This window comes from Osmia bicornis, chromosome 1, assembly GCF_907164935.1.
Source record: "Osmia bicornis bicornis chromosome 1, iOsmBic2.1, whole genome shotgun sequence".
Taxonomy (NCBI): Eukaryota; Metazoa; Arthropoda; class Insecta; order Hymenoptera; family Megachilidae; genus Osmia; species Osmia bicornis.
This window is the reverse complement of record NC_060216.1, coordinates 5862693-5885120: the sequence shown is the minus strand read 5'-3', so window position 1 is coordinate 5885120 and position 22428 is coordinate 5862693. Positions and strand designations below refer to the sequence as shown.

The window sequence follows — 22428 nt, the reverse complement described above, 5'->3', positions numbered from 1 at the left end:
CTTTTTTATATTTACAGCAATTTGATTAGCGTTAACATGATTTTCTTTTAATTTTATAAACGATACGTAACATAATCAATTTCTCTCCACTCGATGGTATGTAAATCTAGTATACATACTCGAGTTTAATGTTACGATTTATTTTCAATGAAATGAAACATTATCGAGTCCATGGAGCGATTTGTTCACACAATTTGAGAACAGCTCTTGGTCTCAGTAAACAAACAAATTATTTGCAATTAATCCTCTGAAAGTTTTGACAGGGTGAAGAGAAAAAAATTAAATTCAAAACTAAGAAGTAAATTGTAAAACGTCTTTATTCTATCAAGAACATATATAAACCAAAAAATAAAGTAAAGAAACAAAAAATAGTAATCCGTTCCATAAAGGAACATATGCAGCGTCGATAGGACCTACGAAATTATAAAATCTTCTCGGCTGTGCCTGGAATTAACATCAAAACGATTACAATAAACTTATTAAAGCACGACGGTTAATTATAACTGGCAGAATGTTAAACGGAAAATAGGAGAGGGTGATATACCAGCAAGATAATAGTGCAGGGAGAATAATATTCAATCGATCTTGTCCTGTTCCTTCATTCGTGTCTTTATTTATTGCTATTGGTAGCAAAGAGTTAATGGTATCTGGGTTCATTGCCATGGAACATTATTCTATATTTTGCCCATCCAGACGATCGATGAATATTCTCTCCCTAATTCTTAACAATGAATATGGCTGTTGCATATAAAAGATACGATTAAATAAAAAACAAAGCTGACGCTACACGTGATGACCTCTTTATATACCCTAAGTGTCGATCGAACCTGATACAATAATCAGATTCGCCCACGTATCACGGATTTAAGCTCTACTTATTGCTTTGTAATACACGTGGCTTAAAGTGAACAGAAATCTCAACGAACTCTTTCACAGTCAATTGTGTCGTTTTTTAGGGTGTTTTTAAACTGACTGTAACATCAATACAGTTTTCCAGAAATACGAGTTCGTCACAGCCTGCAATTTAGTTTACTCTTACAGACTTAATTTTGTTGGACTTGGATAACTTTTAACAATTCTAAACAATAGAAAATTTTGTAACAAAAAAATATTATAATTCTTATGTGTGTATTGCCATGTGAGCACCACAAATTCAATATACCTAAAAAAAAAGAAAACTAATTTATATCTTTAGCTTTTCATTGCAAAAGCTATCAGAAAAAGTAACTAACAAATAAATTTATTCTTTTGCGAAGGCGTTTCTCGTCTTTTTTTTTAATTTTTTATTTTTTATTTTAATTACGTCTTCGCCGCCAAATATATTTTTAAATAAATAAAATGAGATTCTTAACGACTTACAAATACAAATCATTTCATGAAATGTAGAAGAAAGGAAACAATTAATTTTACCGATTACTCGGTAGACTTTCAATTACTAAACGAATTAGCGTGATCCTCGCCATGGCGTTCAATAATTACGAACGATGTTTTGTAATCATGTCGGCTAATAAATTAATTCGAAACGACCGGCATGTAGAACTTATGTTTCGGCGTGTCCCTGGTGTGTTTAAAGGGTGCCTGTTTCGCCTCTATGAGTGCTGCTGGACAGGGTCCCTTGTGTCTGGGCACGAATTCCTTTTTGTACATGCTGGAGGTGACAGTGGTACCATCGCCAAGATTGATATGAGACACATTGGACTGTCTCTTAACTCTTTCGACCTTCTGACTGGCGAAGTTCCCGTAATTTTTAGCTTCGCTGTGCGAATAGAATTTCCCACCAACGGTCAAATTGTCCTGTCGCACGATTCTCTGCGGACGCTCGTAAGTGGACGAAGCCCAAGGGTTCCCTTCCTTATTGCTACGGTGAAGAGATGTCAAACTTCGTCTATCGTTACTCTGACTCGAATTGCTAATGTATTGACCACTTTCAGCCAGGTTCGAGATGCTCTTCTTCTGATCAGCAGCTGTTGAAGAGATCGTGTGAAGAGCCTCCGTAGAGGAAGTAACCCCGCGTCTGTGGAGTACCGCGTTGGTCACATCCGCGGCCGACGAAGAGATCACGTTCTTCCTGTGATGACTGGTCTTCGTAAAGGTACTCTCTAATTGCGATCTTTCCGATTGACCACTGATAGCCTGTCTAAACTCAGCGCTACTCGACTGATTAGAATTATAACGAGCCTGGCTGGAGATGGTATGCTGTTCGTGTTGCTGCTTCTGTCTGCTCGCTGTCTGTCGCGACTCCACGTGTTGAGTATTCACGTAATCGCGTTTGCTGCTTTCTTGCTGCTGCCTTTCCAACTGTTTCAGGTGCTGCTCGCTGTGTCTGCTGTCTACCAGCTGCCCGCGATAACTCTGGACATCGGTAGACGACTTGTCATCCAATTGACGTCGAGTTTGGCTGACATTCTGCGACCTTAGGTGTTCACTGGAGTGTACTCTCTGATGATGCTCGTTCGTATACTGATGATTGTTCCTGGAATCTATCTGAGTATGATGTTGAACGTTCTGAGAGGATATACGTTCGGCAGCTTGAGCAGAAGTGATCTTCTTAGCTGTTGTAATCACCGTACCGTTCTCCAGAATCTTGGATTCTGTGCTGACGTTTCTCTTGGTATCTGACTCCATGCTGCTGATTTTGGCGGCGACCTCCTTGCCAGTGCGTTTAGTGAAGGTGTTGAAGTTCCTCTGATTGGCGGTGGAGATCATGGAAACGTCATCGCCGAGGGTGATCGAGGATTCCATATGGTGTCTGCGATTGACGGTCTTTCCAGCTGGAGAATCCTCCTTCTTGGTAGGCGCGAACGTGTCTCTGTTGGTTGTTTTAGTTTCCATAGACGCGGTGCTGACTTTCAGATTGTCCTCGTGACGCTTGATCTCAGCGCGTTCTCCACGCACCACCGTGTAGGTAGATCTCTGCGAGGTGCTGTCTTGGAAGTCGCCGGTCATCTTCAGGTTATCCTCGCGACGAATCACCTCTGCCCTTTCGCCTCTCTTCGGGGTGAAATCATCTCGTGATCTTCCTATGAAATCTCCCTCCGGCTTCAAATTGTCCGAGTGTTTGATGGGCGACCTTCTCTCCCCGGGTCCTTGAGGAGATTTCTGAGGACGCTCGAAGTCTCCTTCGGGTCGGAGATTGTCTGGGTGCTTCTTAACCGGTGTGCGTTCAACGGCGACGTGCGTGTAGTCGTCCTTGCGTCGCACGTCGATGAACTCACCCTCGATCTTCAAATTATCTTCCCGCTTCCTCACGTCTACCCTCTCGACCTTGGTAACCTTCTTGTAATCGTCCCTCGAACGACGAACGTCTATCTCTCCCTCCATCTTAAGATGATCTTCATGCCGACGTATTTCCATTCGTTCTCCATTAACGTGTCTGTAATCGTCCTTGGACGAAGGACTGACTTCCATTTCGCCTTCTGGTCTCAGATTATCCTGAGGTTTCCTAACAGGAGCACGTTCGCCTCGCTTGGGAGAGTAGTCGTCCTTCGGCACGATGTAGAAGTCGCCTTCTGGGTGGAGGTTGTCCTCGTGACGAATCGGAGTCCGTCTTTCGGCTGGACCTACCTTCTGAGGCGTTCGTTTGGTAAACTCACCTTCAGGGTGGAGATTGTCCTTGGGTCTCTTAACATCGGCGCGTTCTCCTCTCGTTGGAGTCTCTTGCCGAGGTCTTCCAGTGAATTCTCCTTCTGGGTGGAGATTATCTGGATGTTTGATGGGCGAGCGTCTCTCTGCTGGGCCAACTGGAGACTTCTGAGGCCTCTCAAATTCTCCTTCGGGTTTAAGATTGTCCTTGGGCTTCTTGACCGGTGCCCTCTCACCCTTGGTGGGCGTGGGTGCCTTAGGACGTTGCGCGAATTGTCCTTCAGGCTTCAGATTATCAGGGTGTTTAATGGGCGTCCTTCTTTCAGCGGGACCAACCGGAGACTTCTCTGGTTTCTCGAATTCTCCTTCAGGTCGAAGGTGATCTTCGTGTCTGACGATCTCGCTGCGTTCTCCACGAGTCACTCTGTAATCGTCGCGTCTTCGAATGTCAATGAATTCACCCTCCATTTTCAGATTATCCTCTCGACGAACAACATCAACGCGCTCCACCTTGGTGATGGTTTTATAATCGTCCCTGGACCTGTGGATGTCAATGTCACCTTCCATCTTCAAGTTGTCTCTCTGGATCACGATCTCGGTCCTCTCTCCTTTCGTGGGTTTGTAATCGTCCTTGGGCTTGCCAGTGAATTCACCCTCGGGTTTCAAATTGTCCTTGGGTTTCTTTTGTACCGGCCTCTCAGCACGTTTCGGAGTAAAGTCATCCTTCGGTCGTCCCGCGAATTCTCCTTCAGGATAGAGATTGTCTTCGTGACGTATCGGTGTTCTCCTCTCTGCCGGACCAACCGGAGATTTCTGAGGTCTCTGGAATTCTCCTTCCGGTTTCAAATTATCTTTCGGCCTGGTCACATCCGCTCGTTCACCTCTGACAGGCGCCTCCTCTTTAGGACGTCCAATGAACTCTCCTTCTGAACGCAAATTGTCCGGATGTTTGATGGGACTTCTCCTCTCGGCAGGACCAACCGGTTTCTTCTCTGGCCTCTCGAAGGTTCCTTCTGATTTCAAGTTATCCTTTGGCCTCTTTACGTCTGCCCTTTCGCCCCTCTTCGGCGCCTGTTCCTTCGGTCTTCCAATAAATTCACCCTCAGGTTTCAGATTATCCTCGTGTTTAATAGGTGTTCGTCTTTCAGCAGGACCAACGGGTTTCTTCTGTGGTCTCTCAAACTCTCCCTCCGGTTTCAAGTTATCTTCCGGTCTCTTGATCTCCGGCCTTTCCGCTCTCTTCGGCGAATAATCGTCTTTCGGGCGACCCTCGAACGGACCCTCTGGTTTCAAATTGTCCGGATGTTTCACCACTTCCACGCGTTCGCCTTTCACGACTTTGAAATCATCTCTGGTTCTCACATCCGTGAACTCACCTTCCATTCGTAAATTATCTTCATACTTGGTCACCTCTGCTCTCTCGCGAACCAGGAAATCGGTGTACTCGTCCCTGGACCTGTACGTCTCTATGTTTCCTTCCATACGAAGGTTGTCAGTTCGTTTGACGATGTCGACGCGTTCACCACGAACAGCTACGAAGTCATCCTTGGGTCTACCTTCGAATGGTCCTTCAGGTTTGAGATTATCCTCGGGTCTCTTCACGTCGGCACGTTCCCCTCTTGTTGGTTTGTAATCATCTTTTGGTTTACCAACAAATTCTCCTTCGGGTTTCAAGTTATCAGGATGCTTGATGGGCGTGCGCTTCTCAGCAGGTTTAACCGGAGTCTTTTGCGGTCGCTCAAACTCACCCTCTTGGCGAAGATTGTCCTGAGGTCTCTTCACGTCTGCCCGTTCGCCACGCTTTGGAGCTTCCTCCTTTGGCCTTCCAATAAATTCACCCTCGGGCTTCAAGTTATCAGGATGTTTAATGGGTGTTCTCCTCTCCGCTGGACCGATCTTCTTCGGTTGGGGTTTCTCAAACTCTCCTTCAGGGTAGAGATTGTCCTTGGGTCTCTTCACGTCAGCTCTGTCACCTCTTCGCGGAGCTTCCTCTTTCGGACGTCCGATAAATTCACCTTCCGGCTTCAAGTTATCCTTCGGTTTCTTAACCTCTGGCCTCTCAGCAGGCCTGTACTCTTCGTGTTTCGGTCTTTCGAATTCGCCTTCCGTTTTCAAATTATCAGGGTGTTTGATAGGAGTACGCCTCTCTGCAGGTCCAACAGGCTTCTTCTCTGGTCTCTCGAAGGTGCCTTCCGGTTTCAGGTTGTCTTCCGGTCTCCTGACATCCGCTCTTTCGCCTCTGGTTGGCGTCTCTTCCTTTGGACGTCCAATGAATTCACCTTCAGGCTTCAGATTATCTTGCGGTTTCTTCACGATTGGTCTCTCAGCTGGTCTGAACTCTTCCGGTTTAGGCCTCTCGAATTCTCCTTCCGGTTTCAAGTTGTCGGCGTGTTTGATGGGAGTCCTCCTCTCAGCCGGTCCAACGGGTTTCTTTTCAGGTTTTTCAAACTCTCCTTCAGGCTTCAAATTGTCCTCTGGACGCTTGACTTCCGGCCTCTCTGCTCTCTTGGGAGAATAATCATCCTTCGGACGACCTTCGAATGGACCTTCCGGTTTCAAATTGTCAGGATGTCTCACGATATCGGCGCGTTCCCCTCTCACAACCTTGAAGTCGTCTCTGGTTCTTACATCGGTAAATTCACCCTCCATTCGCAGGTTGTCCTGGTATCTCGTAACTTCCGCCTTTTCACGGATCACGAAGTCCGTGTATTCATCCCTGGATCTGTAGGTTTCGATGTCTCCCTCCATTCGAAGGTTATCCGTATGCTTCACTATTTCAACTCGTTCACCACGAACGGGTTGATAATCGTCCTTGGGTCGGCCTTCGAACGGACCTTCAGGTTTCAGATTGTCTTCAGGTCTCTTAACCGGAGCTCTGTCTCCTCTGGTTGGAGTGAAGTCATCCTTGGGTTTGCCAACAAACTCTCCTTCCGGTTTAAGGTTGTCTGGGTGTTTAATAGGTGTACGTCTTTCGGCTGGACTAAACTTCTCTGGACGAGGACGTTCAAAGTCTCCTTCTGGTTTCAAATTATCCTTAGGTTTCTTCACTTCGGGTCTTTCAGCAGGACGGTATTCTTCGTGATCAGGTCGTTCAAAGTCGCCTTCCGGTCTCAAGTTATCCGAATGTTTGATAGGTGTTCGTCTTTCGGCTGGACTAAATTTCTCTGGACGTGGACGCTCGAAATCTCCTTCTGGTTTCAAGTTATCCTTAGGTTTCTTCGCCTCGGGCCTTTCAGCCGGACGGTATTCTTCGTGATCGGGTCGTTCAAAGTCGCCTTCCGGTCTCAAATTATCCAAATGTTTAATCGGTGTTCGTTTTTCGGCTGGACTGAACTTCTCTGGACGAGGACGCTCGAAGTCTCCTTCTGGTTTCAAGTTATCCTTAGGTTTCTTCACTTCGGGTCTTTCAGCAGGACGGTATTCTTCGTGATCGGGTCGTTCAAAGTCGCCTTCCGGTCTCAAGTTATCCAAATGTTTAATAGGTGTTCGTCTTTCAGCTGGACTAAATTTCTCTGGATGAGGACGTTCGAAGTCTCCTTCTGGTTTCAAGTTATCCTTAGGTTTCTTCACTTCGGGTCTTTCAGCAGGACGGTACTCTTCGTGATCGGGTCGTTCAAAGTCGCCTTCCGGTCTCAAGTTATCCAAATGTTTAATCGGTGTTCGTCTTTCAGCTGGACTAAATTTCTCTGGATGAGGACGTTCGAAGTCTCCTTCTGGTTTCAAGTTATCCTTAGGTTTCTTCACTTCGGGTCTTTCAGCAGGACGGTACTCTTCGTGATCGGGTCGTTCAAAGTCGCCTTCCGGTCTCAAGTTATCCGAATGTTTAATAGGTGTTCGTCTTTCCGCGGGGCCCACCGAAGGCTTCTCTGGTCTTTCGAATTCACCCTCAGGATATAAATTGTCTTGAGGTCTCTTAACCTCTGGACGTTCAGCTCTCTTTGGAGAGAAGTCGTCCTTTGGTCTTCCTTCGAAGGGACCCTCAGGTTTCAGGTTATCCTCTGGACGTTTCACGTCAGCTCTTTCACCTCTGGTAGGTTTATAATCATCCTTTGGACGCCCTTCGAAGGGACCTTCTGGTTTCAAATTATCTTGAGGCCTCTTAACCTCGGGACGTTCTGCTCTCTTCGGAGAGAAGTCGTCTTTTGGTCTTCCTTCGAAGGGACCCTCAGGTTTTAGGTTATCCACTGGACGTTTTACGTCAGCTCTCTCACCTCTGGTAGGTTTATAATCATCCTTTGGACGCCCTTCGAAGGGACCTTCTGGTTTCAAATTATCTTGAGGCCTCTTAACCTCAGGACGTTCTGCTCTCTTGGGAGAGAAGTCGTCCTTTGGTCTTCCTTCGAATGGACCTTCCGGTTTTAAGTTATCCTCCGGACGTTTCACGTCAGCTCTTTCACCTCTCGTTGGTTTATAATCATCCTTCGGACGTCCCTCGAAGGGACCTTCAGGACGAAGGTTATCATAATGTTTAATAGGTGTTCTTCTTTCCGCAGGAGTGAATGGAACGCGTTCTCTGTCTGGGAAAGCACCTTCAGGGAACAAGTTATCCGGATGACGAACGATGGCCGCCCTTTCACCAGGACCATAAGGTAGAGGCGTAGGTCTTTCGAATTCTCCTTCAGGAAATAAATGATCCGGATGTCTTATAGGAGTACGCCTCTCACCAGGAGTGTACGCGTCTCGGGGATGATCTTCAAATTCTCCTTCAGGAAACAAATGATCCGAGTGTCTGATAGGAGTACGCCTCTCACCAGGAGTGTACACGTCCCGGGGATGATCTTCAAATTCTCCTTCAGGGAACAAATGATCCGGGTGTCTGATAGGAGTACGCCTCTCACCAGGTGTGTACACGTCCCGGGGATGATCTTCAAATTCTCCTTCAGGTCGGAGATTGTCCTGAGGTCTTTTAACTTCTGGACGTTCTGCAGTTTTCGGTGTAAAGTCATCTTTCGGTCGTCCCTCGAAAGATCCCTCTGGTTTCAAGTTATCCTGAGGTCTTTTTACATCTGGACGTTCTGCTCTCTTAGGTGAGTAATCGTCCTTTGGTCTTCCCTCGAATGGTCCTTCAGGTTTCAGGTTATCCTGAGGTCGTTTTACATCAGCCCGTTCACCCCTTGTTGGTTTGTAGTCATCCTTTGGACGTCCTTCGAAAGGACCCTCAGGACGAAGGTTGTCTTCAGGTCTCTTTACTTCTGGACGCTCAGCACGTTTTGGAGAATAGTCATCCTTTGGACGACCTTCAAACTGACCTTCAGGACGAAGGTTGTCTTCAGGTCTCTTTACTTCCGGACGTTCAGCACGTTTTGGAGAATAATCATCCTTAGGTCGTCCTTCAAATGGTCCTTCAGGCTTCAAATTATCCTGTGGTCGTTTGACATCAGCTCTCTCGCCTCTGGTAGGCATATAATCATCCTTAGGTCGTCCTTCGAATGGTCCTTCAGGTTTCAAATTATCCTGTGGTCGTTTGACATCAGCTCTTTCGCCTCTAGTAGGCATATAATCATCCTTAGGTCGCCCTTCAAAGGGACCTTCGGATTTCAAATTATCTTCCGGTCTCTTAACCTCGGGTCTCTCTGCACGTTTCGGTGTGAAATCATCCTTAGGGCGTCCTTCGAAAGGACCTTCCGGTTTCAGATTATCCTGTGGTCTCTTTACTTCTGCTCTTTCACCTCTGGTTGGCACGTAATCATCCTTCGGCCTTCCTTCGAAAGGTCCCTCTGATTTCAGATTATCCTTGGGCCTCTGTGGTTCCGGTCGCCTGGTTATAGCCGGCACAACGTAGTCGTCCTTCGTTTGTGGTACACCTTCGAAAGGTCCTTCGGGTTTCAAATTGTCATCTCTTCTAATCACAGCTGTGCTTCGGTAATCAGTTTGATCAAAGCTTTTATATTCTTCCTGCGTGGTCGTGGTGCTCTCCATTGTATCGGTCTTGCTGTAAAACCGGTCATCTTCGTCCGTGTAGGTGATTCGTCGTCGAGGCTGCCTCTCGACGTTATCGTAGCTATGGAAATCCTCTTTGAGATGAGAGGTACCCTGTGACATTCAGATTTGCCGTTCGATAAGGGATACAGATAACTAAGACAACAGGCACTAGATCAGATAGATAGTTACCGTGAATTCACCCTCTCCCACTGTGAGGTTGTCCGTTCGCTTGATGATCTCGGCCCGTTGTACGGTTCGATGATCGATGTACTCGGATCTTGCAGTGGTTTCGTCGATAAATTCACCCTCGACCTTCGTGTAGGTGTTGCGGCGTATAGGGATTGGTCGTTCGCCGGGTGTTCCGGTAAACACCAGCTCCGTGGTGGTAGTACCTACACATTCGATAATGAATTATTAATATGCTGTAACTACAGGGTGTTAAAACATACCCTGAAGACCTCTACACCGCTGGATAGATCACGGAAAATCGAAGTGAAAAGTTTTGTAGCATTTTGCGATGGGATCAGTAGTTTAGCCATATTTCGTTGTTGAATATTGAAAAATTGACCAATCAGCGCGCAGCGTGGGTGGCAAGACCCGCGGAGTAGGAGACAAGCCTCCTCTGCCGCCGACGAGCCGCGCCGCTGAGCATCACGCTTACGAGAGTGGGTCATGCGTCGAGAGCAAATAATTTGTTTGTTTATTTGTTTGTTTGTTTGTTTAATCTATTAGTGGGTCATACCCAGTTATTTCAATTTATTAAGCGGTTTGATAAATTATACACGTACAATTTTCGTTTGTATCCTGTAGTAAAGATTGTAATAAAGATACAATAGCAGACAACGTTTGAATTATTTAAATAATTAATTAATTCATTATTAATGAATCTCGACGCATGCGTAAGCGCGACGCTTACAATTAGTGGCGCGTCTCGTAGGCGGCAGTGGAGGCTAGTCTCCTATTTCGCGTGTCTTGCCATTCAAGCTGCGCGCTGATTGGTCAGTTTTTCAATTTTCAACAACGAAATGTGGCTAAACTACTGATCCTATCGAAAAATGCTACAGAATGTTTCACTTTGATTTTTTGTGATCTATCCAACGGTGTAGAGGTCTTGAGAGTATTTTTTAACACCCTGTATATTATACATTATTACACTGCAACTATAAATTACTAACTGTCGAATTCTCCCTCAGGTCGGAGATTGTCCTGGGGTCTCCTGACTGGTGCACGATCTCCATACTTGGGAGCTTCCTCTTTGGGCCTTCCAATGAATTCACCCTCCGGTTTCAAGTTATCCTGTGGCTTCCTCACCGGCGCTGTCTCCCCTCTCGTCGCCACGTAATCGGTTCGTCTTTGTCCGATGAAATCTCCTTCCAAACGAAGATGGTCTTCATGGTGATGTATGGTCTGTCTATCAACCCTTTTCTCATCGAATTCTTCACGGTAAGAAGTCACCGCCCGTATCGGCTCGTCTCGAGGAAAATCCAAGTGATCTTGAGGTAAATTGTGCGGGCAACGATGTCGTCTAAAAAAATTAAAATAATCTTTCGTAGGTGAAAACTTTTAGGAGCGACTGTAACTCTCCCTCAAACTGATGTCACGGGAAAATCCTAATTGGACGTCAACCCTAATTCCACGATTGTTCGCGAATATTCATGCACGTCGTCTATAGTGGATTACCACCGTTAAACCATTGATAAACTGGTGAGTATTACAGTGGTGAACGTCAGCACAGTCACGCGCGTGATCATTCTACTAGAAACACGAGTTGCATGTTACCCCTTTCACGATCGCTTTGGTAGATTCCGTGCGCGCCGTACGTTGTTAGATAAGTCTAATTGAAATACGTATCGAGCGAACGCATACTATCCATCGGATTACTCGTTTGATCAAATAAATATATATAGGGTGCTTTCAATCAAACTACGTCAATAGAGAATGACACACCGGAATGATCTATAGCTTCAGAGACTTTTAATTTAAAATTTGTCTTATCTTCTCTTTAAAACGCCAGTTAATGTATTAATCGAGTCATCGTGACCCAATTTGCAAGTCTTTGCAAACTGATCCATCGTCGTCCTTGACCTAATCAGAGATCGATCGTATCAGCAAAGAATCGCTTTCAGCTTCATTGTCGTCAACTTCGACTAACCTTCGAGTGATTCTATATAAGGTAAGATGGGCATTATTTATCAATACCATCTCGATATCCTTGATTTTTCGACCGAACAATGATTATCCTTCGCGGCAAGACACGATCGCCTTAAATTCGAAACCGTGATCACCTTGCTCCGAGAGAACTTGTGTCATCGAGCTCGAATAAGGAAGAAGAACGAACGACCGATCACGATTGGATAGGAACAACATCCCTTAAAAGGGTTTCTCTCGTGTCCCAGTTTTTTCAATGCATGCGTACACCCTTGGACTCCCTTTACGAGGTGTCCCGTGGGGAATGATTGACGGTGAATCATTATTATGTAAATGTGAACATATATTTTATTAACCATGATGAGAGTCATCAATGACGAAATAGGTACGATAAAGATGAAGAAAGGAAAGGATGCTGGCTAAAAAAGGAAAGGGAATAAATTGAATGGTAATTCAGAGTTCGAGCCGAAGCTAAAGTCACTCGCGTTAATTTACATCTTTAACCACGTCGCGTTTTGTATTCCAACTTCGTTAACTCGCTTCGAAAGTGGGTCGCGTCGCGATGTTCAATTGAAACGAACGTATCTCGGATAAGGTAAATTGATTCGTGCTGAAAACCGCTCTTTGGGGAATAATCGTAAATCTACCGATGCTCCTTGCTACTCTTCAGGGTCTAATTTAACGTATGGGAAACGTTCCCTACGTAAACATTATTTAAATTAAATTTACCTCAATGTCAACGTTTCTATGATAATGAGCTTTAGAATGAAACTTCTTACATACCCGCAGGTGCACAGTTCGCAGATGCACTGCTCCTTCAGAGGAATCTTCGACAGTATGTCGGGTATCTTTCCAGGCTGGACGCTGTCCTCGTCCAAGGAATCAGGAGTCTGATCACCTCTCTTCGGTTTGTCCTCCGGTCGAGTCGGTTTTTCAGGAACCGCAGACGATTCCTGGCGACTCGGTTTACCTGCAGCAGGTTTGCTCGACGGGGAAACATAATCGCGCGGCTTTTCCGGTGATCTTGGCCTGGTCCCAGGTGGTCTGTTCGACAAAAACACATCACAATCGATTACACTAGAACTACCGACGTTTGGTGCACCCTTATTTTTAAGTTGAAAATAATGTACATTGCTAAATAGATAAAGGATGAAATATAAATTAATATTTACATTCATTCTTTAGCTTGATAACAGTCAACGTACATTTCAACAAAAGTACCTCGATAAAATTTATAATTTAAAATAAGAAACTGGAAACAAGTCATTTTGACCCGTTTGGTAGTTCTAGTGTTAAGGACATTCTCGTTTATTTTGTGGCGAAGAAACTTCAATTTTTTCAGACATTCTGTATACCTTCTCGTTTCGACAGGACTTTGTTCGCGCTTCGTAGGTCGACTCGGTTTCCCTGCAGCTGGTATCGGTTTCGGTCGATCGTCCTCCCGGAGTCCAGGGATTCCACGAGGATATCCGGGTCGTTCTGGTGAGCTTTTTCGCGGGGTATCGAGGGGTGTACTGGTGGTGATTCTGTCGTACCGGGCGTCGTCAACGACATCCCGGGCTACCATACTAGTCACCTGCACTTTGTCGATGAAATCGCTCGTTGATTTAGTGACATCTCTCTGCGAACAGCACAGAATTTATCAAATTATTTTCATATTAGTGAATATGAAAGTCTTTCCTTTGTAAATTTGAAGAGCGGAACGTTTTCGAGTCACTGCCACTTTCAGCGACACGAAATGAAATTCGCCGCCGATTATTATCGTTCAGGAGAGTATGCAATTAATACTTTGATATATAGAAAATTAATCGCTTTGTTGTTCACGATTAGTCACGACACGAGTACCACCTTTCTCGTTGGAAACGCGAAGCTCGACTCGCGTCAGGAACGCAGAGATCGCCGGAATTTCATGGAAACGTAATCTTTTATATGGACTTCCGTCTCGCATCGGTGATTCTTCGTTTAAACCATCCCGGCGTAGCTCGAACCAGCGTCAACCAAATAATTATACAAATTCCAATGTTCTATAATCAAATCCGGTATCAGTGAAATTATAAAGGTAAGGAAACTAAACGAGGCGAATAGCAGCTCGTTTTCCTTGCCATCGCATCGTTTCGTTAATTATTGACATGAAAGACGGCGTATAATGAATACCGCCAGGTATCCTAGATTAAAAACGACGTCCACGCTTAGCTGAACGGAATGCAGGTAATACGAGATGAACGCGGGTGCCATTTATGCACACGCCAGCATCGTATCGCATAACCAGAGATTCTTTTGCTCTCCGGATCCGCTGGACGGGGATTCTGTTTCGTCTTTGAGACTCGACCAAGGTGTCAAACGCGTTAGATATCTATAATTTCCCTCGAACAAATTAATAACTCTCATATTATGGCCTTTAATTAAAATTATTAACAATTAAAATGTACAAAATGCGTTGAAACGAAGTCGTTGAAAAATACTGATATTCCATCGTGTTCACTGTAGAAACGCTGCAAACGATGACATCATTCACCAGTTTGGTCATTGATAATTCACCTTGACAGAGAGATTGAGTTGTTTCCTTTGACATGAACGAATGGCAATAAAAATGTTGCGATGCTCAAGCAAAGATAATCGTGATGATCCAGTATAGAGAGGTCAAGTAAAATCGACCGTGCTGATCGTGGCATGAAATTCAATTGGTTCCGTATCGAACAGACGGCCGATGACATCACTTCCAAACTTGGTTACAGTGTTTCATGGTAATTGTTTGAACCGTGTTGCGTGCATTCGATTAAACTCAATTGCAGGTGTTCTCAAACCAGAATTTGATGACACGAAACTATTGCGAAATACATTTTCTGGTATATCAAATAAACGTTTCATCGATATTCTATACGTATAGAAAATGGCTGGCTGCCAATTCCACTGAACAATAACCAATTTCGAAACGCATAAAGTCTGAAACGATTTGATGACATAAAACGTATCGGAAAATGGCACTTGTGGCATATCAATTGAAAGCTTAAAGTCTAATAAAAACGACTACGTAAGAGTTTTGTTGATATTGATAGAAAATGTTTCGTCGTCGTAACAACTCGAGATGAGGTCACTACCAAAGTATGAACACAATTATTATCGTTTTACGTACGCTCGATTGAAGTCGATTGCAGGTGATTGCAGTTGCGTGCACACGACACGAGCCACCGTGGATTCCTCTGTCTCTTATTAGCCGTCTGCTCGAACAGACGTTCGCACCCATTTCATCGCACCCCATTATTATTATTCTCGTACACACGATCAACTCCGAGTCAGATTAATAATTATTTACAACGTCAAACATGAAATCTATTTGCGTACATTATTGAAGCAGAGGAATTTCAAGCTCGAAAATAAAAATATTTTCGTACAGTCTAATCTATTTCTCTGAAATAGATTAATAGATAATTAAATCATTCGTGCTTCCTTGTCTGACAACCTCGATCATGCGACAGGGAAAATGAAATGTCACACGCGCTAAAGGCCCCCTCTTCATCCATAATTGGAATATAAACAGCATACGTTTATCGTAAACGTAAACGTAATCGACGTGTTTCGCGATCGAAAAGGCGTTACATGACTGGACGCTATAATTAGTACCAATGCTAATTGTAAACAAAACGCAGACTCGACTTTTTTGTGACACCTTTGACAAGCGAATAGGAAACAGAGATAGGCTTAAGAACTATAAAAAAAATTTGTCTTGTCGAAGATCACTTGAACATTACGTCAACTTTATTTCCAAGTGAACAACACCGGAGAACCTATGACCTTAGCCTGGTTTGGAAGTGAAAGTAACGAGACCGTGCCTCTTCCGCGAGGTGTGCAACCCGACATGTTTCACTTTATTTCCTTTACATCGACACCATTGTAACACGATTATAGCGTGTCATTCGATTTATCAGACGAATAAAAATGAATCAGTTAATTAGCTCCTAAATGATGGAGATTTAGAGAAGTTCATTGTCGATTTTGGAAGATTTTCTTTAAAGATTAGAAGAAATTTCGGACCATTAAAATCATAAGGAGGTTAATAGAATAATAAACGAATCAAGAGAGGAGATAAAAAAAATTGCCCGTGAACTTTGCCTCGAACTGAATGAAACGCACAAACAATGATTTAATGACGTACATTACGTTGGAATTATCTCAAGCGCGCGATTGCTACAGACGAAAGAACAAGAAAGCATTGTCCAAAAAGGAACAACCTACTCTCTGTGTAGTAAATGAAGAGATTGACTAATAGGCTGTCTCATTACTCACCAATTCTTCCCGCGTGTCCGTTGTAAATTCGCTGATGACACGTTCCTCGACAATATCACGGACGTCCTGCACCGAGGTGAAACTGGACGATTGATCGATTACGTAAGAACTCTGAACCACCTCAATGTCAGTCTTATCATCCTTAACATCTCTTACATCCGTCACCTCGTGTTTAACTATGGAAATATTGGTATCATCTTTTCTCGGAGCTAAAGGGATAGGTTTGTCGTCTTTAGGCTTAGGGGACAATTCTTTCGGCCCCTTTTTATCGTCTGTGGGTTTCTTCTTTTGGTCCTCAGGTTTTTCGTACACGAAGGAACCATCCCAGGTGGACTCACCAGGTTTGGTTGGTCTCGTGGACCTGTCCCATTTTTCAGGACTCTTGGCACGATCTTCGGGAGACTTTTTTCTATCTTTAGGCTCGGTAGGAGTTTTCTTCTCGTCAATTTCACGGACGATCGTCGTAGAAACTTTATAAGAATCCTTCTTGGTATCTTCAGGGTGTTTGTCCGTGGGTAACCGAGGAGTTTCGCGTCCAGGTATTTTTCCAGGTTCAATGGGACTCCTTTTATCGTCAATTTCATGAAGATATGTGGTGGAAAATTGCGAGTCTTTAGTTGTATGTTCGAGAGTGCTAGAAGAGACGAATTCGGATTTTTGAACGTCCCTGGAAGTGTCCTCCAGAGTGATGGATTTTTCAGTGAAATAAGTTGAATCTTCAGGTTTTCTAGTGTCAGTAGGTTTCTTTTGACTTGGTTTCTTAGAAACATCTGTCGGTGTTTTATCAGCTGGTTTTTCGTACACAAACGAACCATCCCAAGTGGAGGCGCCAGGTTTCGAAGGTCTGATAGAACGATCTCCCTTATCAGGACTCTGGGGACGTTTCTGAGTGGACTCAGGTTGGTATTCCAAGGATTTCTCAGGACCTATGGGTCCCTCGATCGTCACAGTCTTCCGGGTACTCGTAGGCACACCATCGCGGATGATGACCGTTTCCATGGAAGTAGTGGAATAGTCAAGGTTAGACGAGTCTGAGTAGTTCTCATGAGTCGACTGTTCCACGACGACGAAGGATTTGTCGAAAACCTCGGAAGTACTGGACATTCGCGTATCCCGAAGATCCAGAGTGGTATCGTTGACGTGTCTCCTTGAGGATGGTACAGGACTCTGTCTGGACTCTGGTCGAGGCCTATCAGACTCTCTACTGGGTGGTCTCCTGGTATCTGGTGATTTCTCCACCACAAAGGTTCCATCCCACGTAGAAGCACCAGATTTCGTCCACCTGGTGTCTCTTCCCTTAGGTGTTTCCGGTCTGCTGGGTACACCGTCCACTTTCGTGTCGTGCACCTCGTTGATGGAATCGTCCTCTGACACGTCGCGGATGATCGCGGTGTCCGTTGGTCTCCTTACGTCGGTTACTCGACGGTCAGGAGCTGGTGGTTTCTCGCGAACGAAGCTTCCGTCCCACGTAGAAGCACCAGATTTGGTCAACCTGGTGTCCCTTCCCTTAGGTGTTTCCGGTCTGCTGGGTACACCGTCCACTTTCGTGTCGTGCACCTCGTTGATGGAATCGTCCTCTGACACGTCGCGGATGATCGCGGTGTCCGTGGGTCTCCTTACGTCGGTTACTCGACGGTCAGGAGCTGGTGGTTTTTCGCGAACGAAACTTCCATCCCACGTGGACTGACCGGGTCTATAATACCCAGGTGACCTGTCGCGCGTGTGTTTCTCTGGAGTCTGTCGCCGAGGGGTGCCTCCTTCGGAATCTTCCTCGAGAATAGTCTCAGAGACGGAAGTCACCTTTTCAGTCTTCTTCTTTTCATCGCTGGTGGCGTACTCGACGACGTAGGACGTCGAGACGGATTCCGATGTACTGGAAACGTTTTGCTCCTCCGTCACGTCTTCGACATCCACGGAATCGTGTCGTTTCTCACTTCTCCTGACCACTGTGTCACCTTTCGATGTTTTCTGTGGTTTTTCCTGTACGAATTGACCGTTCCAGGTGGATTCTCCAGGTCTGACGGTGCTTCTAATCGGTTTTCCGTCGATGTAAACCTCCTCGCTGACGTTTCTACGCTCCTCGGATAGAAACCTGGACGATTCTGTGCCGCCTTGCACCACGTGAACGACATTCGATGATTTCTTCTCGTAAGAACCATCCAAACTTTTCTCTTTGAAGTCTGATCTCTGCGTCGACTCGATAACGTTGTCTGCTCCTGGGTGATGGAAGACGGAATCGTCTGAAACGTTTCTTCTCCTGGGTTCAGGGGTTTTTTCTATCACGAAGGTGCCATCCCAAGTCGAATCACCCGGCCTGTTGTATCTACTCGAGTCCTTCGACTGCACCTCTGTCGTGATTATCTGTTTCTCTCTAGATTTATCCAAACTCGAAGAAATTTGCTCGCGACTCGTCGAACACACGTCTGTATAAGCTTCGTCGACGACGATCTTCGAGTCGTGGATCACCGTCGACGAAGAAACTCGTTCAGAGACCTCAGCTTTTGAAACCGTATGATCTACTTTCCCTTTTTCCACTCTGGTCGTCTGTTTCTCCTTAATCGGTGATGGACTTTCGACGATAAACGTGCCGTCCCACGCAGACTGTCCAGATTTGCTGAAACGCGAGACGTCGGTCTTCGCGACGCTCTTCGCGGTACTTTCGCCGGAAGAAAAGTCCAGGACGATCTTGTCGCTGATAGTCCTGACGTCATCGGAGAATTTAACTCGACCCTGATCAGAGGGTACGACCGTGGTCTCGTGTTCCACGTTGCGGGTCTGCGAGGCCGTCACTCGTCCATTATCGTCCACTTTCTTGCCCGCCTCCTGGATCTTCGACGTACTTGAAACCGTCTGGCCATCCTTGGTCGTCGCCTCGTACGTTTCTTTGCTAGATTGTTTACTCTCCATCGATTTAGACGACGTCTGTATCTGTGGTACCTGTTGTTCACCCTTCACGGTACCGTCGGAGACCATCTTCGTCGACGATCGACCTTGATGACGGTCCTCCACGATCGTGCTCGAGGACACTGACTTCTGAACGCTCTCTGCACGCGATTCGCTGCGACTTTGAGTCTCTGACGAACTACTGACTCTTTCAGACGTGAGACAAACATCGAGGTCCTTGTTTCGTGCATTATCCTCGATCATCGACCTACCTTGTTTCACGGACTGTACCTGTTCTTCCTTGATGAAATCCTGGGAAGTTTTGCCTGATTTATGAGAGGATACCGTCTGACCTACGGTCTGTGGAGGTGTTTCGATGATCTTGACGATGTTACCTTTGGAATCCATGATCACTTCACGACTCGCACTGGTTACCTCGAACACGCTGCTCTTCGATTCGCTCTCCACCACTTGTCGCGCCTCCTCGACGAAACTCGTCGACGACACGACTTCCACCGTCTCGACGGTGGTCATGTCGCTCGACGAACTCGTCGCCACTTCCTTTTTCGACGTTTTATTTTTCGCGTTCGCGCCACTCGTCGTTTTCTTGCGTATAGTCATTTTCAAACACTTGTTCGTTCACAGTCTTGCTTCTCATACGAATATCTAACTCGCGCACAAATATTAAAAAAAAAAAAGAACAAAGGCAGTAAGAAGCGTATTGAAATGTGTTTACGATCGGTAAGCGTTAAAGAAGAAACACACAACGTTTAAGCGTCGATCTCTCGGGCCGAACTGAAGCTTCACCGCGACTGGCCCCGTTTACAAACTCGTTTCTCTTCGTCCCTGAAGACTCGCGTATGTATACCCGCGATTCGCTATTCCCCACTCTGCCTCTTTATGGCGGGAGTTTAACTAGTCTCTCGGTGCAGAACGTCCAAGAAGAAGAGGAAGGCTGATTGTAACGATGCTTTCGGTCCAGCACCTTGTATCGTTGTGGGTGATTCGATCACCCTACCTTCTTTCTTCTCTCTTCAGACTCTCTTCAACGTTCGCAGAACCTGGATTCTTTATTGTACATACACCGTTCGCGTGGGTCGACATATACGATTTTCCGTCTCTTTTCGTTTCTTTCCGTCCGCAACGAGACCTTTCGGACCCCGGTGTGGACGAAACTTCGTAAAAGAACCAGAATTTGTTATTTTTCAAAATTATACCGCGCACATTTTCGAAGCAAGCGAGAAATAATAAAAATACACAATTATTCGCTCGCACTGGAGAGCATGCGCGTTTACGCGTAAACGAAGAGAACGCTCTTCGAAGAATTATCACAGGCAGAACGTAGTTGTAAGCGTACGACACATGACGCGTTTGACGTTTACTCTTTCCGCTTTCTATCGTAGAAGATTACGTCGACAAAGATCTCTACTAGGAAAGCGATTGCAATTTTCCATTGGCTGCTTCCCAACCACAATCATCTTCATAGCATTAATAGAATATCAAGGATTGCATTTCATACAAAAAAAAGGAAAAATAGCAAAGCATCAAAATGCTAATAAACAGTAGCATTACATTTCTCATTATCACCAACCAATGACTCTATCTCTGTTGATAAGTGACTTTAACCGACGAACACACTTGGATTGTAAATCTTTTTCCTTGTTGGTTTAATAGTGATTTGTCTTCGTCTTTTCTGGAAAAATATTTCGCAACAGAAGATGAATACGAAATGAGAATGAGACTAAAAAGAGAGAGGGGACACCTTCAAGGAACCGGTCTCTCGTGATGTCTCGATGTAAACTGGGCGATGACGTAGCTTACAGATCAGCGACGACCAGCATCGTTTTCTCTTAAAGTATCCCACCGCTTTATCAATTCGTTCATTTACACGTTCCTAATTAACACCTTGATCAAATTTTGAACACGTCATTCAGCTGGAATATAATCCAATAATCGTTATTTTCACGTGGATGCAGTGGCTGATTGCAGCGTCGGCAGTGTTGTTAACGAGCCAGCAAACTCAAAGGAGTTATCGTGGAATTGGCTCTGGTACCGGTGTAATTTATCGTCAGAAATCGCGACTCCCCAGGAGAGACTTATTGCCAACGTCGTTCCTAAAATCGTGCAGACTAACCGCAACCCTTTTGCTATCAACGACCTATGTGTACATGAATGAATCTCGAGCGCTGTGATGGTGTGGTGGCCAGCCGATTATTTAACGAGGACAGTAATTCTTGCGGATCGTGACGTTAATGTCGTCGATTCGTAATTACCGAGGATTACACAAAAATGAGTAAGAATTCGCACAGGCTTGGTGCGGGAAAAATGACTCGGTGATGTAACAGGAAATGCGACGTATGGATTCGAAGGATTCGCGTAACTCTAATTCCGTGTCGATCACGATGTCCTTCGAAGCGATACGTGCGATTTATTGAAACGACGAGATCGTTAAATTATCCACGGAATGACACGTAGACAATGTATGCAATGCGTTGCAGTATCGGGTCCGTAGCATTCTTCTTCCAAGAATTAATAAATGCCACTTAAAAAATTGACTCGCTCAACAGGCTATTTTTATCCCCGTTCCAAAAAGATGGAACTGCAACGAATATGTTTGCGTTATGAGTAATAACAGAGAGGGCCAGATAAGGAGACTCGAGGCTCTCGTTTCGCGAATTCATCATCCAGTGTTGCAGGACCAGCACCAAAAAAATATCGGGGACACGGGGAGTGCATACGATTGATCCCGATTCCAGACGATCTCGATTAAGGAGCGAAAGTACCACACCCGTGTGCACACGTTTCCCGTAAAAAGTGTTGTCAGGTCATGGCGTGGGCAGCAACCGTGCAAGTATCGCCAGCCGAGACCAACTTCGATGCCCCGTATTTGGTGAACACGTTGAAATACGTAGGCGAACCGGTCGACCGCGTCATCCATGGACCAACCGATACACAAACGACCAATGATACCCATTATGTTCGGGTAGAAACACTATCGAACGATTCTTCTTCTTCTATTAGCAAGGTAAACGTACGTGGAACCTCTGTACAATGAGTCATTCTTCTGAAACGTTGCTCATTCACCTGTACTTAATTATTTCGTTTTTCTCTGTTCATCGATAAGAACTGTAGCAGACGAATTCAGATGTCTTAAAGTGTATCAGAAAAAAAAACAAAGTAAAACTATGACGAATGATTCATGAATTGCATTAAAATTCGACGAATAAAAAGAACAAATGACCTTTGTTCGATGAATTCACTTGATCCATTTGCATTTACACACGAAGAAGGTCACGATAAAATTCCATCGCAGCGTCACGACGCAATGCCTTAATCAGCGTGTTTTTTGAGAACGCTGCATATCGAAAGGTGACGTGCGATGCTTCGAAATCGATCGTTTCTCACGGTTCGTACACCATCGATATTTATGGTCAACAGGGTTAAGTAAGTATTCGAAGGAAAAATTAAAGTCAACCGCCTTGCGTAAATCAGGCTACCCATTTGTAAGTTTCCCTCTTGCCTAACCAGAAAAGACTCTCGTGGCTTTTTTTTTTTTTTTAATAATGAATCGTGAAATAATGAAGCACGGCTACGATCCTTCTTTCCTGA

The 22428-nt window shown here is 45.1% G+C and overlaps 1 protein-coding gene across 1 annotated transcript; it reads right to left on the bottom strand.

Annotated features, from left to right (window-relative positions):
• Window positions 1-299: 299 nt before the first annotated feature.
• Window positions 300-19812, bottom strand: LOC114882086. Its single transcript, XM_029198967.2, has 6 exons — window positions 15937-19812; window positions 13008-13273; window positions 12436-12696; window positions 10680-11029; window positions 9694-9896; window positions 300-9615 (listed from the first exon to the last, which is right to left on the bottom strand). The coding sequence occupies exons 1-6, from the start codon at window positions 19438-19440 to the stop codon at window positions 1513-1515; spliced, it is 12687 nt and encodes a 4228-aa protein (XP_029054800.2). The 5' UTR covers window positions 19441-19812; the 3' UTR covers window positions 300-1512.
• Between the last annotated feature and the right edge of the window lie 2616 nt (window positions 19813-22428).

Coding starts and splice junctions, on each gene's coding strand:
- LOC114882086 (XM_029198967.2), bottom strand. CDS start 19,440: ATGACTATACGCAAGAAAACGACGAGTGGCGCGAACGCGAAAAATAAA. Junction 11,030..12,435: donor TGCGAACTGTGCACCTGCGG/GTATGTAAGAAG, acceptor TAATTTTTTTAG/ACGACATCGTTGCCCGCACA. Junction 9,616..9,693: donor TGGGAGAGGGTGAATTCACG/GTAACTATCTAT, acceptor TGAATGTCACAG/GGTACCTCTCATCTCAAAGA.